Here is a 16,691-nt window from a genome sequence, read left to right as displayed (position 1 = left end):
GGACTCACTGCAATGGAGTGTGAGGCCGCGGAGACCCTGTTAATCAGACAGGCCCAATTGGAATATTTTCTCGACGAGATAAGGTCGGCGGAATGCGGAAAGGACGTCGCCAGCTCGAGTGAGATTCGAGGTCTAGCGCGCTGTGCATGCTTTACAGTGCGAGGAGGTCCGTTATACTGTCACACAGGCACAGTCTTACGGAATCGATTGTGAGGATGAATCCCAGATGAAGCATCAAAACGTGGATGCGACGATTGCTCAGATCAGGACGAGATTCTGGGTCACGAAGATGAGACGAGTGCTGAAGGAACTAATCTCGCCGTGCAACGAGTGCAAGTTGCAGCGAACGCGGCCGATGCCGCCGATAATGGGACCCCTTCCAGAGGATCGACTCGAAGCGATGGATGGCCATTCAAGTACACCGGATTGGAGAACTTTGGGCCATTGCTGGTGACTGTATCCCCTCACAGAGAGAAGCGTTGGGTCGCCTTGTTCACGTGCCTGACGACAAGGGCGATTCATCTGGAGCTGGCGCATGACCTGTCGACGAATTCCTGCATAATATCGATCAGGAACTTCGTCTGCCGTAGAGGACCAGTATATAGACTGCGGAGTGATAAGGGCAAGAACTTTGTGGGAGCTGACAAACGTGTTCGAGACGGACAGGATACAGAGTGAGTTGTTCAGCAGAAGCATTAAATGGGTTTTCAATTGCCCATAGAACCCGTCTGAGGGCGGAGTATGGGAGGAGATGACGCAGTGGGTCAAACGAGTGCTGCGCCATACCCTGAAGGAAGTCGCGCCGAGGGATCATGTGTTGGACAGTGTTCCTGATCGAGGCGGAGAATGTGGTCAACTCGCGTCCGCTCATCAACTTGCCGGTGGATGTGGACCAAAAAGCGCCGTTGACGCCAAACGATCTGCTCAAGGGAGCAGCTAACCTGCCGAATACGGATAGATTGGATGCGGAGCTGCCCAAGGAGGGTTCCACTCATAAAGCGAGATCGATTCTGGAGGAGGTGGGTCCTGGAGTACCTACAAATTTCGTTTTTATGTTAGAACTTACACACGTTTATACAAGCACCACAATAAATTAGGACAATATCAAGGTCAAACACACAAGTTACAAACCTCTCTGATTTGATGGTATTTCAAAAACGGCAGTCCTTTGCTTAGTTGTACACTTTTTGACCATTTTAACTATTAAGAGTAATTGGTGATTTAGTAGAGCTGTCACCACGTTGAAATAAAAAAAGATTTTAACAGCTGATAACTTAACAGTGGTGCAGTCAAATCAATTTCAAACCACTTTTGAAAAATTATATTTTGTCAAAAAAGAAAAGTAATTTGATTTGTCCGCGTTTTCGTTTACTTTCCCTAAACGGTGAATGGCTCCCCGCGTAACAAGCACTGCTTGGTGTCGTAAGGGTCACTTGTTTGTACTGACCATGGAGCATCAACGTCCAATGAAAAAAAATTACAAATATATCTTATAGCTGCCATATAATTGTTTTTTTTTTTTTTAAGTAGATTAGATTTTTTAGGAGATTAGTAGTTTTAACGTAATAATACTAAATATAATAAATTTAAAATTGTCTCGAAATTGGATAGTAATATATTAAAGTTTCCATTGAAACAAAATTAATTTTTACATTCTCGCCAAGTTGTACATTTTTGTTTTATATTTTTAAAAGTAAAAAGCATTTGTTTTAAACAGTTTTAATACAAATTTAATTAATAATTTAAAATATAGGAAATCATTAAAACCTAAAAAGTAGTTCGTTCCACAAATTTGCAAAGTAAATATAAAGTTAATTAAACACATTTTATTTTTTAAATACAACACACGCACCTCCTATGAAACTTCATGCTCTTCGGATTCGAGTTCAATATTACATGAGAAATCAAAAAGATTCTCAAGTTCAGCCGAACTATTATCCTCCTTCAATGTGTAATCATTACTATTTGTAGAACTAGATAACAATTCTATGACATCAGTAGGAAGACACATTCCCTTTTGTCTTTGAGTTCGACTCTCTAAGTTTACTGTCGAAATTATAGGATCCGATGCATCCATAGCTCGTTGATAAACATATGTAAAATTAAAGACACTCTTCTCCAAAATATCCAACTGGAAGAACAGTGTTCTGAATTATATCGCTTGAGTGAAACAGAATTTTATGAACTGTAGCTGTCATAGGCAACTAAGGATATTTTTGTATTATATCACTAGTTTTATGACAGAAACTTTGAAACGTTCGCCACCTATAGGTACATGGCAAGAAAAATAATAAGTTTCTTATTGATACCGTGATCTCTGAGAATAAATTCGGATCAGCAAATGCACGTCGAGCAGTGTTTCCATTTTTTGTACTATCAAGTCCGCCAACTTTGGGCTTATCAACTCAAAGTAAGCGCATTTCGCAGAACTGATTTTGCATATTTTTTTCTCGTTTAGAAACCAGTTTTCTTTATTATTGGGAATAATTTCGCTAATTTCGGCGCTGGACAAGAGGCCTCAGCATTACAAGCCCTTGCCAGCCGTGCTCTTCCAATTCAGGGAAGGAGCAGTCAGAGTCTGCGGTGACATCAAGGAGATGTTCCTCCAAGTGCTGATCCGACCCGAGGATCGGTGCTCCCAACGATTCATTTGGAGAGATGGCAACGACGATCGAAACCCGGATGAGCACTTGATGAACGTAATGACGTTTGGAGCAGCCTGCACGCCGAGCGCTGCGCAATACGTGAAGATGTTGAATGCCCTGAAGTTTCGGGATTCGGATCCGAGGGCAGTCAAAGCCATCATCGACCACCACTACGTCGATGACTATGTGGACAGTTTCGCTACAGAGAGCGAACCTATCAGTGTATCTACCTGAGTGAAGGAGATACATGCGGAGGCTGGATTCGAATTATGCCAGTTTTCATCCAGCTCACCCATCGTTGAAGCGGCGTTGGGACCACCTGGACAAGTCAAGAGTGTCGGATGGGGTGAGGCTGAGCAGAAAATCCTTTAAATGCGCTGCCTGGTAGCCACGGACGACTTCAGATTCAACGTGGAGAACCAAATAGCGTTCTAAGTATAGATCGAGTCCCTACAAAGAGGGAGTATTCGAGCTTGCTTATGTCAATGTTCCATCCATTGGGGATTCCTGTGCTGCCTGATGATTTTAGCGAAGCTGATATTGAGAGAGATCTGGAGGCAGAAGATCCAGTGGGACGAACCACTACCGGAGGAGATAGGCAAAGCCTTTGCCGCCTGGCGCAGGGAGATGGACGCTGTGGGTCAGTTCCGATGCCCTCGTCACTATTTTGGGCATGGAGCAGTTCGGACCATCAAGTTGCACGTGTTTGTGGTAGGACCCACCGCCGGTACAAGCAGTTTGTTGGAAACCGAGTGGCGGAGATTTTGCAGTCTTCGAAGGTTTTCCAGAACGCAGCGGATGATGCGAGGCGGTCGCAGAATAAGGCGTACCTTAGCCCGGCATCACATTGGCTAAGCGGACCCGCATTATTGAGGCAGCCAGCGAGCGTGTTCCAGATGCGCCTGATGAAGAGGAGATGCCCAGTGAGTTTGCATTGGTGGCCACAAATGAATTAGCCATTCCGTTCCAGAGATTCTCGAGCTGTACTTGCCTGACGAGGACCACAGCCTGGGTCTTGAGGTTTGCGCGTTGGTGTCGCAAACAGAGAAGCGAGCTCGAGGAGTATGGACTCACTGCAATGGAGTGTGAGGCCGCGGAGACCCTGTTAGTCAGACAGGCCCAATTGGAATATTTTCTCGACGAGATAAGGTCGGCGGAATGCGGAAAGGACGTCGCCAGCTCGAGTGAGATTCGAGGTCTAGCGCGCTGTGCATGCTTTACAGTGCGAGGAGGTCCGTTATACTGTCACACAGGCACAGTCTTACGGAATTGATTGTGAGGATGAATCCCAGATGAAGCATCAAAACGTGGATGCGACGATTGCTCAGATCAGGACGAGATTCTGGGTCACGAAGATGAGACGAGTGCTGAAGGAACTAATCTCGCCGTGCAACGAGTGCAAGTTGCAGCGAACGCGGCCGATGCCGCCGATAATGGGACCCCTTCCAGAGGATCGACTCGAAGCGATGGATGGCCATTCAAGTACACCGGATTGGAGAACTTTGGGCCATTGCTGGTGACTGTATCCCCTCACAGAGAGAAGCGTTGGGTCGCCTTGTTCACGTGCCTGACGACAAGGGCGATTCATCTGGAGCTGGCGCATGACCTGTCGACGAATTCCTGCATAATATCGATCAGGAACTTCGTCTGCCGTAGAGGACCAGTATATAGACTGCGGAGTGATAAGGGCAAGAACTTTGTGGGAGCTGACAAACGTGTTCGAGACGGACAGGATACAGAGTGAGTTGTTCAGCAGAAGCATTAAATGGGTTTTCAATTGCCATAGAACCCGTCTGAGGGCGGAGTATGGGAGGAGATGACGCAGGGGGTCAAACGAGTGCTGCGCCATACCCTGAAGGAAGTCGCGCCGAGGGATCATGTGTTGGACAGTGTTCCTGATCGAGGCGGAGAATGTGGTCAACTCGCGTCCGCTCATCAACTTGCCGGTGGATGTGGACCAAAAAGCGCCGTTGACGCCAAACGATCTGCTCAGGGGAGCAGCTAACCTGCCGAATACGGCTAGATTGGATGCGGAGCTGCCCAAGGAGGGTTCCACGCATAAAGCGAGATCGATTCTGGAGGAGGTGGGTCCTGGAGTACCTACAAATTTCGTTTTTATGTTAGAACTTACACACGTTTATACAAGCACCACAATTACCTCTCTCTGATTTGATGGTATTTCAAAAACGGCAGTCCTTTGCTTAGTTGTACACTTTTTGACAATTTTAACTATTAAGAGTAATTGGTGATTTAGTAGAGCTGTCACCTCGTTGAAATAAAAAAAGATTTTAACAGCTGATAACTTAACAGTGGTGCAGTCAAATCAATTTCAAACCACTTTTGAAATATTGGCATTTGTCAAAAAAGAAAAGTAAAATTGCCCTTAGTGCATTGTACCAATTCATCATGTTGCCTTTTGGACTCTGTAACGCAACGAAAAGTTTGTGCTTTGTCTATTTTGCCGGCCTGCTATTTTAAAAGAAGTGGGGGAATTTTTGAAGGCAGCAGGATTTACAATCTGGTTGCAAAAATCACATTTCAGCCTTAAAGAAGTGCGCTACCTAGATTTCTTGATTGGCGGAGAGGAATTAAGAAAAAAAGTAGAAGCTAGTCAAAGCTAAGTCCCCCTAATTTGTGGGAAGTTCTAAGTCTGTTGGGAACAGCGGGGTGGTACCGATGGTTAATTTGCAATTTAGTATAGACGCCCCTTATACCCTGAAAAAGTGGCAAATTCAACCTGATGCCCGAGGCTCAACAAGCTTTAGAAATCTTGAAAACTGCGCTCATGACGATACTTACCCGGATAAATCACGGCGTTTTTATATACACTGACACTGAAGTTGGAGCTGTGTTATTCCAGTTGGATGATCACGGAAACGAATGACCCACAAAAAAGGAGTTCTGAGTAAAACAATAATATCCGACCACGCCAGCTTAAATTGACTTATATTCCAAAAGGATTTGAATAGGCGGCTCGCTGTTTGTTTATTGCAGTTTCAGATTTATGACTTTGCTATTGAACAAAGGAGTGGCTTGGAAAATTTAGTGGCTGACGCTCTGTCCAGGATGATGGGGTCAATCGACTTTGAACCTTTGCTGTGGTTCGAGAGTACAGAATTCGAGTCAGCAAGTACTCTTAGCTTAGGAAGTATTAGCTCATTGATAACGTTTCTAAGATCTAGTTCTGGACGGGAATTACGTGTTTTGGTGGCCCAAGCGGGATGACGGCAAACCAGAACTCGAGGATTTTTCCTGGAAACTATGGATACCGGATAGTTTTACAGCTAACAAAGAGATAAAGCAAGCGCAATGCCCGAAAAACAGAGCCCATGATGGAATGGCGAAAACCTTAATCTGGTTGCGTCGGAAAATAATATCAGAAGTCCGAGCTTGTGTGTGCTTAGATAATGCTCTAAGACTTTGCGTAGACCATTTCAAAAACTCTTTACCTTGTCTGTAGAAACGTTGTCCCGCTTTATAAAAAGGGGAGTAAATTGAATGCATGTAATTACAGAGGTATTTCAAAGTTTTCAGCTATACCAAAGCTCTTTGAGAACATTATTACGCCCCATGAGCAGCAGTTGTAGGTCACTTATCTTCTCTTGTCAACACGGATTTATAAAACGTAGATCAACGACAACCAACGTTTCGGAATTTACTTCATTTGTGATAAGTGGTTTTAGAAACAATCGTCAGACTTATGTAATTTACACTGATTTCAGTTAGGCGTTTGATTCTGTAAATCACCTGATTATAGTCCGGAAATTGGACATCTTAGGGTTTCCAGGACTAAAAGAGTTATTTTTAAAAACTCATTTTCCACAAGGAAGTCATCTTGGCCCGCTCCTGTTTACATTTTTTATAAATGATTCCTTTAGTCTCAACGAAGACAGATGTACTTATGAACGCAGATGACGTTAAGTTGTGTCTGCAATATAATGATTGAGTCTGTGCAAAAAACCTTCTTAATATTTGCCTTATGGGAACTTAACTGGAATACAAGCCTAATACTACCATCCTAATCCAATAGACTACTTCTTATTAACCATCAATAGCTAACCGTAGAACTATGCCTTGTATTACGTTCATTAGAAATTTTATTTATTATAATGTGGAGAGTCCCGAGTAACTGGGTCGTCTGCTTTTTAATGTGCCAAATAGATTCACTAGCAACTGTTTTCCGCTAGTATTAAATTATTGTATTTCCAATTATGCAATGCATGAACCTTTTAGATTACTTTGCAATGCTTATAATAGACTATATTACCTAATATCTACTACCGACTCACTGCCTATCCTTAAATCAATAATACTATTCTACTTAGAAACTAATTAGTTTTACTTTATGTATCTTGTCTATGCGTATTTTGACACGTATTTTTAATTGCCTTTGATTTGTCCGCGTTTTCGTTTACTTTCCCTTAACGGTGAATGGCTCCCCGCGTAACAAGCACTGCTTGGTGTCGTAAGGGACACTTGTTTGTACTGACCATGGAGCATCAACGTCCAATGAAAAAAAATTACAAATATATCTTATAGCTGCCATATAATTGTTTTTCTTTTTAACAATTATATTTATTAAGTAGATTAGATTTTTTAGGAGATTAGTAGTGTTAACGTAATAATACTAAATATAATAAATTTAAAATTGTCTCGAAATTGGATAGTAATATATTAAAGTTTCCATTGAAACAAAATTAATTTTTACATTCTCGCCAAGTTGTACATTTTTGTTTTATATTTTTAAAAGTAAAAAACATTTGTTTTAAACAGTTTTAATACAAATTTAATTAATAATTTAAAATATAGGAAATCATTAAAACCTAAAAAGTAGTTCGTTCCACAAATTTGCAAAGTAAATATAAAGTTAATTAAACACATTTTATTTTTTTAAGTACAACACACTCACCTCCTATGAAACTTCATGCTCTTCGGATTCGAGTTCAATATTACATGAGAAATCAAAAAGATTCTCAAGTTCAGCCGAACTATTATCCTCCTTCAATGTGTAATCATTGCTATTTGTAGAACTAGATAACAATTCTATGACATCAGTAGGAAGACACATTCCCTTTTGTCTTTGAGTTCGACTCTCTAAGTTTACTGTCGAAATTATAGGATCCGATGCATCCATAGCTCGTTGATAAACATATGTAAAATTAAAGACACTCTTCTCCAAAATATCCAACTGGAAGAACAGTGTTCTGAATTATATCGCTTGAGTGAAACAGAATTTTATGAACTGTAGCTGTCATAGGCAACAAAGGATATTTTTGTATAATTATGTCACTAGTTTTATGACAGAAACTTTGAAACGTTCGCCACATATAGGTACATGGCAAGAAAAATAAAAAGTTTCTTATTGATACCGTGATCTCTGAGAATAAATTCGGATTAGCAAATGCACGTCGAGCAGTGTTGCCATTTTTTGTACTACCAAGTCCGCCAACTTTGGGCTTATCAACTCAAAGTAAGCGCATTTCGCAGAACTGATTTTGCATATTTTTTTCTCGTTTAGAAACCAGTTTTCTTTATTATTGGGAATAATTTCGCTAATTTCGGCGCTGGACAAGAGGCCTCAGCATTACAAGCCCTTGCCAGCCGTGCTCTTCCAATTCAGGGAAGGAGCAGTCAGAGTGTGCAGTGACATCAAGTGCTGATCCGACCCGAGGATCGATGCTCCCAACGATTCATTTGGAGAGATGGCAACGACGATCGAAACCCGGATGAGCACTTGATGAACGTAATGACGTTTGGAGCAGCCTGCACGCCGAGCGCTGCGCAATACGTGAAGATGTTGAATGCCCTGAAGTTTCGGGATTCGGATCCGAGGGCAGTCAAAGCCATCATCGACCACCACTACGTCGATGACTATGTGGACAGTTTCGCTACAGAGAGCGAACCTATCAGTGTATCTACCTGAGTGAAGGAGATACATGCGGAGGCTAGATTCGAATTATGCCAGTTTTCATCCAGCTCACCCATCGTTGAAGCGGCGTTGGGACCACCTGGACAAGTCAAGAGTGTCGGATGGGGTGAGGCTGAGCAGAAAATCCTTTAAATGCGCTGCCTGGTAGCCACGGACGACTTCAGATTCAACGTGGAGAACCAAATAGCGTTCTAAGTATAGGATCGAGTCCCTACAAAGAGGGAGTATTCGAGCTTGCTTATGTCAATGTTCCATCCATTGGGGATTCCTGTGCTGCCTGATGATTTTAGCGAAGCTGATATTGAGAGAGATCTGGAGGCAGAAGATCCAGTGGGACGAACCACTACCGGAGGAGATAGGCAAAGCCTTTGCCGCCTGGCGCTGGGAGATGGACGCTGTGGGTCAGTTCCGATGCCCTCGTCACTATTTTGGGCATGGAGCAGTTCGGACCATCAAGTTGCACGTGTTTGTGGTAGGACCCACCGCCGGTACAAGCAGTTTGTTGGAAACCGAGTGGCGGAGATTTTGCAGTCTTCGAAGGTTTTCCAGAACGCAGCGGATGATGCGAGGCGGTCGCAGAATAAGGCGGACCTTAGCCCGGCATCACGTTGGCTAAGCGGACCCGCATTATTGAGGCAGCCAGCGAGCGTGTTCCAGATGCGCCTGATGAAGAGGAGATGCCCAGTGAGTTTGCATTGGTGGCCGCAAATGAATTAGCCATTCCGTTCCAGAGATTCTCGAGCTGTACTTGCCTGACGAGGACCACAGCCTGGGTCTTGAGGTTTGCGCGTTGGTGTCGCAAACAGAGAAGCGAGCTCGAGGAGTATGGACTCACTGCAATGGAGTGTGAGGCCGCGGAGACCCTGTTAATCAGACAGGCCCAATTGGAATATTTTCTCGACGAGATAAGGTCCGGCCCAAAGTTCTCCAAACCGGTGTACTTGAATGGCCATCCATCGCTCCGAGTCGATCCTCTGGAAGGGGTCCCATTATCGGCGGCATCGGCCGCGTTCGCTGCAACTTGCACTCGTTGCACGGCGAGATTAGTTCCTTCATCACTCGTCTCATCTTCGTGATCCAGAATCTCGTCCTGATCTGAGCAATCGTCGCATCCACGTTTTGATGCTTCATCTGGGGTTCATCCTCACAATAAATTCCGTAAGACTGTGCCTGTGTGACAGTATAACGGACCTCCTCGCATTGTACAGCATGCACAGCGCGCTAGACCTCGAATCTCACTCGAGCTGGCGACGTCCTTTCCGCATTCCGCCGACCTTATCTCGTCGAGAAAATATTCCAATTGGGCCTGTCTGACTAACAGGGTCTCCGCGGCCTCACACTCCATTGCAGTGAGTCCATACTCCTCGAGCTCGCTTCTCTGTTTGCGACACCAACGCGCAAACCTCAAGACCCATTCTGTGGTCCTCGTCAGGCAAGTACAGCTCGAGAATCTCTGGAACGGAATGGCTAATTCATTTGAGGCCACCAATGCAAACTCACTGGGCATCTCCTCTCCATCAGGCGCATCTGGAACACGCTCGCTGGCTGTCTCAATAATGCGGGTTCGCTTAGCCAACGTGATGCCGGGCTAAGGTACGCCTTATTCTGCGACCGCCTCGCATCATCCGCTGCGTTCTGGAAAACCTTCGAAGACTGCAAAATCTCCGCCACTCGGTTTCCAACAAACTGCTTGTACCGGCGGTGGGTACTACCGATCCATCTCAGCACTGTTTTTAAGTTCGTCCACAACACCGTCTCGCTGATATCCACACTGGGCACGTTCTCATCGGCCTCGTACGTGACCCTCCAATAGGCCACCGCCGCGAATGCAGATTGACTTGCATCCACAAACACGTCCAACTTGATAGTCCGAACTGCTCCTTGCCCAAAATAGTGACGAGGGCATCGGAACTGACCCACAGCGTCCATCTCCCTGCGCCAGGCGGCAAAGGCTTTGCCTATCTCCTCCGGTAGTAATTCGTCCCACTGGATCTTCTGCCTCCAGATCTCTCTCAATATCAGCTTCGCTAAAATCATCAGGCAGCACAGGAATCCGACTCACTGCCTATCCTTAAATCAATAATACTATTCTACTTAGAAACTAATTAGTTTTACTTTATGTATCTTGTCTATGCGTATTTTGACACGTATTTTTAATTGCCTTTGATTTGTCCGCGTTTTCGTTTACTTTCCCTTAACGGTGAATGGCTCCCCGCGTAACAAGCACTGCTTGGTGTCGTAAGGGACACTTGTTTGTACTGACCATGGAGCATCAACGTCCAATGAAAAAAATTACAAATATATCTTATAGCTGCCATATAATTGTTTTTCTTTTTAACAATTATATTTATTAAGTAGATTAGATTTTTTAGGAGATTAGTAGTGTTAACGTAATAATACTAAATATAATAAATTTAAAATTGTCTCGAAATTGGATAGTAATATATTAAAGTTTCCAATGAAACAAAATTAATTTTTACATTCTCGCCAAGTTGTACATTTTTGTTTTATATTTTTAAAAGTAAAAAACATTTGTTTTAAACAGTTTTAATACAAATTTAATTAATAATTTAAAATATAGGAAATCATTAAAACCTAAAAAGTAGTTCGTTCCACAAATTTGCAAAGTAAATATAAAGTTAATTAAACACATTTTATTTTTTTAAGTACAACACACGCACCTCCTATGAAACTTCATGCTCTTCGGATTCGAGTTCAATATTACATGAGAAATCAAAAAGATTCTCAAGTTCAGCCGAACTATTATCCTCCTTCAATGTGTAATCATTGCTATTTGTAGAACTAGATAACAATTCTATGACATCAGTAGGAAGACACATTCCCTTTTGTCTTTGAGTTCGACTCTCTAAGTTTACTGTCGAAATTATAGGATCCGATGCATCCATAGCTCGTTGATAAACATATGTAAAATTAAAGACACTCTTCTCCAAAATATCCAACTGGAAGAACAGTGAAGAATTATATCGCTTGAGTGAAACAGAATTTTATGAACTGTAGCTGTCATAGGCAACAAAGGATATTTTTGTATAATTATGTCACTAGTTTTATGACAGAAACTTTGAAACGTTCGCCACATATAGATACATGGCAAGAAAAATAAAAAGTTTCTTATTGATACCGTGATCTCTGAGAATAAATTCGGATTAGCAAATGCACGTCGAGCAGTGTTGCCATTTTTTGTACTACCAAGTCCGCCAACTTTGGGCTTATCAACTCAAAGTAAGCGCATTTCGCAGAACTGATTTTGCATATTTTTTTCTCGTTTAGAAACCAGTTTTCTTTATTATTGGGAATAATTTCGCTAATTTCGGCGCTGGACAAGAGGCCTCAGCATTACAAGCCCTTGCCAGCCGTGCTCTTCCAATTCAGGGAAGGAGCAGTCAGAGTCTGCAGTGACATCAAGTGCTGATCCGACCCGAGGATCGATGCTCCCAACGATTCATTTGGAGAGATGGCAACGACGATCGAAACCCGGATGAGCACTTGATGAACGTAATGACGTTTGGAGCAGCCTGCACGCCGAGCGCTGCGCAATACGTGAAGATGTTGAATGCCCTGAAGTTTCGGGATTCGGATCCGAGGGCAGTCAAAGCCATCATCGACCACCACTACGTCGATGACTATGTGGACAGTTTCGCTATAGAGAGCGAACCTATCAGTGTATCTACCTGAGTGAAAGAGATACATGCGGAGGCTGGATTCGAATTATGCCAGTTTTCATCCAGCTCACCCATCGTTGAAGCGGCGTTGGGACCACCTGGACAAGTCAAGAGTGTCGGATGGGGTGAGGCTGAGCAGAAAATCCTTTAAATGCGCTGCCTGGTAGCCACGGACGACTTCAGATTCAACGTGGAGAACCAAATAGCGTTCTAAGTATAGGATCGAGTCCCTACAAAGAGGGAGTATTCGAGCTTGCTTATGTCAATGTTCCATCCATTGGGGATTCCTGTGCTGCCTGATGATTTTAGCGAAGCTGATATTGAGAGAGATCTGGAGGCAGAAGATCCAGTGGGACGAACCACTACCGGAGGAGATAGGCAAAGCCTTTGCCGCCTGGCGCAGGGAGATGGACGCTGTGGGTCAGTTCCGATGCCCTCGTCACTATTTTGGGCATGGAGCAGTTCGGACCATCAAGTTGCACGTGTTTGTGGTAGGACCCACCGCCGGTACAAGCAGTTTGTTGGAAACCGAGTGGCGGAGATTTTGCAGTCTTCGAAGGTTTTCCAGAACGCAGCGGATGATGCGAGGCGGTCGCAGAATAAGGCGGACCTTAGCCCGGCATCACGTTGGCTAAGCGGACCCGCATTATTGAGGCAGCCAGCGAGCGTGTTCCAGATGCGCCTGATGAAGAGGAGATGCCCAGTGAGTTTGCATTGGTGGCCGCAAATGAATTAGCCATTCCGTTCCAGAGATTCTCGAGCTGTACTTGCCTGACGAGGACCACAGCCTGGGTCTTGAGGTTTGCGCGTTGGTGTCGCAAACAGAGAAGCGAGCTCGAGGAGTATGGACTCACTGCAATGGAGTGTGAGGCCGCGGAGACCCTGTTAATCAGACAGGCCCAATTGGAATATTTTCTCGACGAGATAAGGTCCGGCCCAAAGTTCTCCAAACCGGTGTACTTGAATGGCCATCCATCGCTCCGAGTCGATCCTCTGGAAGGGGTCCCATTATCGGCGGCATCGGCCGCGTTCGCTGCAACTTGCACTCGTTGCACGGCGAGATTAGTTCCTTCATCACTCGTCTCATCTTCGTGATCCAGAATCTCGTCCTGATCTGAGCAATCGTCGCATCCACGTTTTGATGCTTCATCTGGGGTTCATCCTCACAATAAATTCCGTAAGACTGTGCCTGTGTGACAGTATAACGGACCTCCTCGCATTGTACAGCATGCACAGCGCGCTAGACCTCGAATCTCACTCGAGCTGGCGACGTCCTTTCCGCATTCCGCCGACCTTATCTCGTCGAGAAAATAAATAGATCTCTCTCAATATCAGCTTCGCTAAAATCATCAGGCAGCACAGGAATCCCCAATGGAGTGAACATTGACATAAGCAAGCTCAAATACTCCCTCTTTGTAGGGACTCGATTTATACTTAGAACGCTACTTGGTACTCCACGTTGAATCTGAAGTCGTCCGTGGCTACCAGCCAGCGCATTTAAAGGATTTTCTGCTTAGCCACACCCCATCCGACACTCTTGACTTGTCCAGGTGGTCCCAACGCCGCTTCAACGATGGGTAAGCTGGATGAAAACTGGCATAATTCGAATCCAGCCTCCGCTTGTATCTCCTTCACTCAGGTAGATACACTGATAGGTTCGCTCTCTGTAGCGAAACTGTCCACATAGTCATCGACGTAGTGGTGGTCGATGATGGCTTTGACTGCCCTCGGATCCGAATCCCGAAACTTCAGGGCCTTCAACATCTTCACGTATTGCGCAGCGCTCGGCGTGCAGGCTGCTCCAAACGTCATTACGTTCATCAAGTGCTCATCCGGGTTTCGATCGTCGTTGCCATCTCTCCAAATGAATCGTTGGGAGCACCGATCCTCGGGTCGGATCAGCACTTGGAGGAACATCTCCTTGATGTCACCGCAGACTCTGACTGCTCCTTCCCTGAATTGGAAGAGCACGGCTGGCAAGGGCTTGTAATGCTGAGGCCTCTTGTCCAGCGAAATTAATTAGCGAAATTATTCCCAATAATAAAGAAAACTGGTTTCTAAACGAGAAAAAAATATGCAAAATCAGTTCTGCGAAATGCGCTTACTTTGAGTTGATAAGCCCAAAGTTGGCGGACTTGATAGTACAAAAAATGGCAACACTGCTCGACGTGCATTTGCTGATCCGAATTTATTCTCAGAGATCACGGTATCAATAAGAAACTTATTATTTTTCTTGCCATGTACCTATATGTGGCCAACGTTTCAAAGTTTCTGTCATAAAACTAGTGACATAATTATACAAAAATATCCTTTGTTGCCTATGACAGCTACAGTTCATAAAATTCTGTTTCACTCAAGCGATATAATTCAGAACACTGTTCTTCCAGTTGGATATTTTGGAGAAGAGTGTCTTTAATTTTACATATGTTTATCAACGAGCTATGGATGCATCGGATCCTATAATTTCGACAGTAAACTTAGAGAGTCGAACTCAAAGACAAAAGGGAATGTGTCTTCCTACTGATGTCATAGAATTGTTATCTAGTTCTACAAATAGTAATGATTACACATTGAAGGAGGATAATAGTTCGGCTGAACTTGAGAATCTTTTTGATTTCTCATGTAATATTGAACTCGAATCCGAAGAGCATGAAGTTTCATAGGAGGTGCGTGTGTTGTATTTAAAAAAATAAAATGTGTTTAATTAACTTTATATTTACTTTGCAAATTTGTTGAACGAACTACTTTTTAGGTTTTAATGATTTCCTATATTTTAAATTATTAATCAAATTTGTATTAAAACTGCTTAAAACAAATGTTTTTTACTTTTAAAAATATAAAACAAAAATGTACAACTTGGCGAGAATGTAAAAATTAATTTTGTTTCAATGGAAACTTTAATATATTACTATCCAATTTCGAGACAATTTCAAATTTATTATATTTAGTATTATTACGTTAAAACTACTAATCTCCTAAAAAATCTAATCTACTTAATAAATATAATTTAAAAAAAAAAAAAAACAATTATATGGCAGCTATAAGATATATTTGTAATTTTTTTTCATTGGACGTTGATGCTCCTGGTCAGTACAAACAAGTGGCCCTTACGACACCAAGCAGTGCTTGTTACGCGGGGAGCCATTCACCGTTAAGGGAAAGTAAACGAAAACGCGGACAAATCAAATTACTTTTCTTTCTTGACAAAATCCAATTTTTCAAAAGTGGTTTGAAATTGATTTGACTGCACCACTGTTAAGTTATCAACTGTTAAAATCTTTTTTTATTTCAACGAGGTGACAGCTCTACTAAATCACCAATTACTCTTAATAGTTAAAATGGTCAAAATGTGTACAACTAAGCAAAGGACTGCCGTTTGACCACATTCGGACGCGAGTTGACCACATTCTCCGCCTCGATCACGAACACTGTCCAACACTTGATCCCTCGGCGCGACTTCCTTCAGGGTATGGCGCAGGACTCGTTTGACGCACTGCGTCATCTCCTCCCATACTCCGCCCTCAGACGGGTTCTATGGGCAATTGTAAACCCATTCAATGCTTCCGCTGAACAACTCACTCTGTATCCTGTCCGCCTCGAACACGTTTGTCAGCTCCCAGTCTATATACTGGTCCTCTACGGCAGACGAAGTTCCTGATCGATATTATGCAGGAATTCGTCGACAGGTCATGCGCCAGCTCCAGATGAATCGCCCTTGTCGTCAGGCACGTGAACAAGGCGACCCAACGCTTCTCTCTGTGAGGGGATACCGTCATAATATCGATCAGGAACTTCGTCTGCCGTAGAGGACCAGTATATAGACTGCGGAGTGATAAGGGCAAGAACTTTGTGGGAGCTGACAAACGTGTTCGAGACGGACAGGATACAGAGTGAGTTGTTCAGCAGAAGCATTAAATGGGTTTTCAATTGCCCATAGAACCCGTCTGAGGGCGGAGTATGGGAGGAGATGACGCAGTGGGTCAAACGAGTGCTGCGCCATACCCTGAAGGAAGTCGCGCCGAGGGATCATGTGTTGGACAGTGTTCCTGATCGAGGCGGAGAATGTGGTCAACTCGCGTCCGCTCATCAAGTTGCCAATGGATGTGGACCAAAAAGCGCCGTTGACGCCAAACCATCTGCTCAGGGGAGCAGCTAACCTGCCGAATACGGCTAGATTGGATGAGGAGCTGCCCAAGGAGGGTTCCACGCATAAAGCGAGATCGATTCTGGAGGAGGTGGGTCCTGGAGTACCTACAAATTTCGTTTTTATGTTAGAACTTACACACGTTTATACAAGCACCACAATTAATTAGGACAATATCAAGGTCAAACACACAAGTTACAAACCTCTTTGATTTGATGGTATTTCAAAAACAGCAGTCCTTTGCTTAGTTGTACACTTTTTGACCATTTTAACTATTAAGAGTAATTGGTGAT

The 16,691-nt window shown here is 43.7% G+C and overlaps 1 protein-coding gene across 5 annotated transcripts in view; it reads left to right on the top strand.

Moving 5' to 3' along the window:
- LOC108021868 (G-protein coupled receptor 15) overlaps nucleotides 1–16,691 on the top strand; it is a 231,391-nt gene that overhangs the window by 184,568 nt on the left and 30,132 nt on the right. Inside the window, exon 5 of one of the 5 annotated variants that reach the window (XM_050890266.1) lies at nucleotides 2,459–3,027. The exons of the other annotated variants lie outside the window; for them this stretch is intronic. Within the exon in view, the coding sequence (XP_050746223.1) occupies nucleotides 2,459–2,879 (421 nt within the window). The 3' untranslated portion in view covers nucleotides 2,880–3,027. Of the gene's footprint in view, nucleotides 1–2,458; nucleotides 3,028–16,691 lie in introns of those variants that run through there. 5 annotated transcript variants of the gene reach the window in all.

Source organism: Drosophila biarmipes, unplaced genomic scaffold (assembly GCF_025231255.1).
Source record: "Drosophila biarmipes strain raj3 unplaced genomic scaffold, RU_DBia_V1.1 ptg000019l, whole genome shotgun sequence".
NCBI lineage: Eukaryota > Metazoa > Arthropoda > Insecta > Diptera > Drosophilidae > Drosophila > Drosophila biarmipes.
This window is presented reverse-complemented; position numbering and strand designations above follow the sequence as displayed.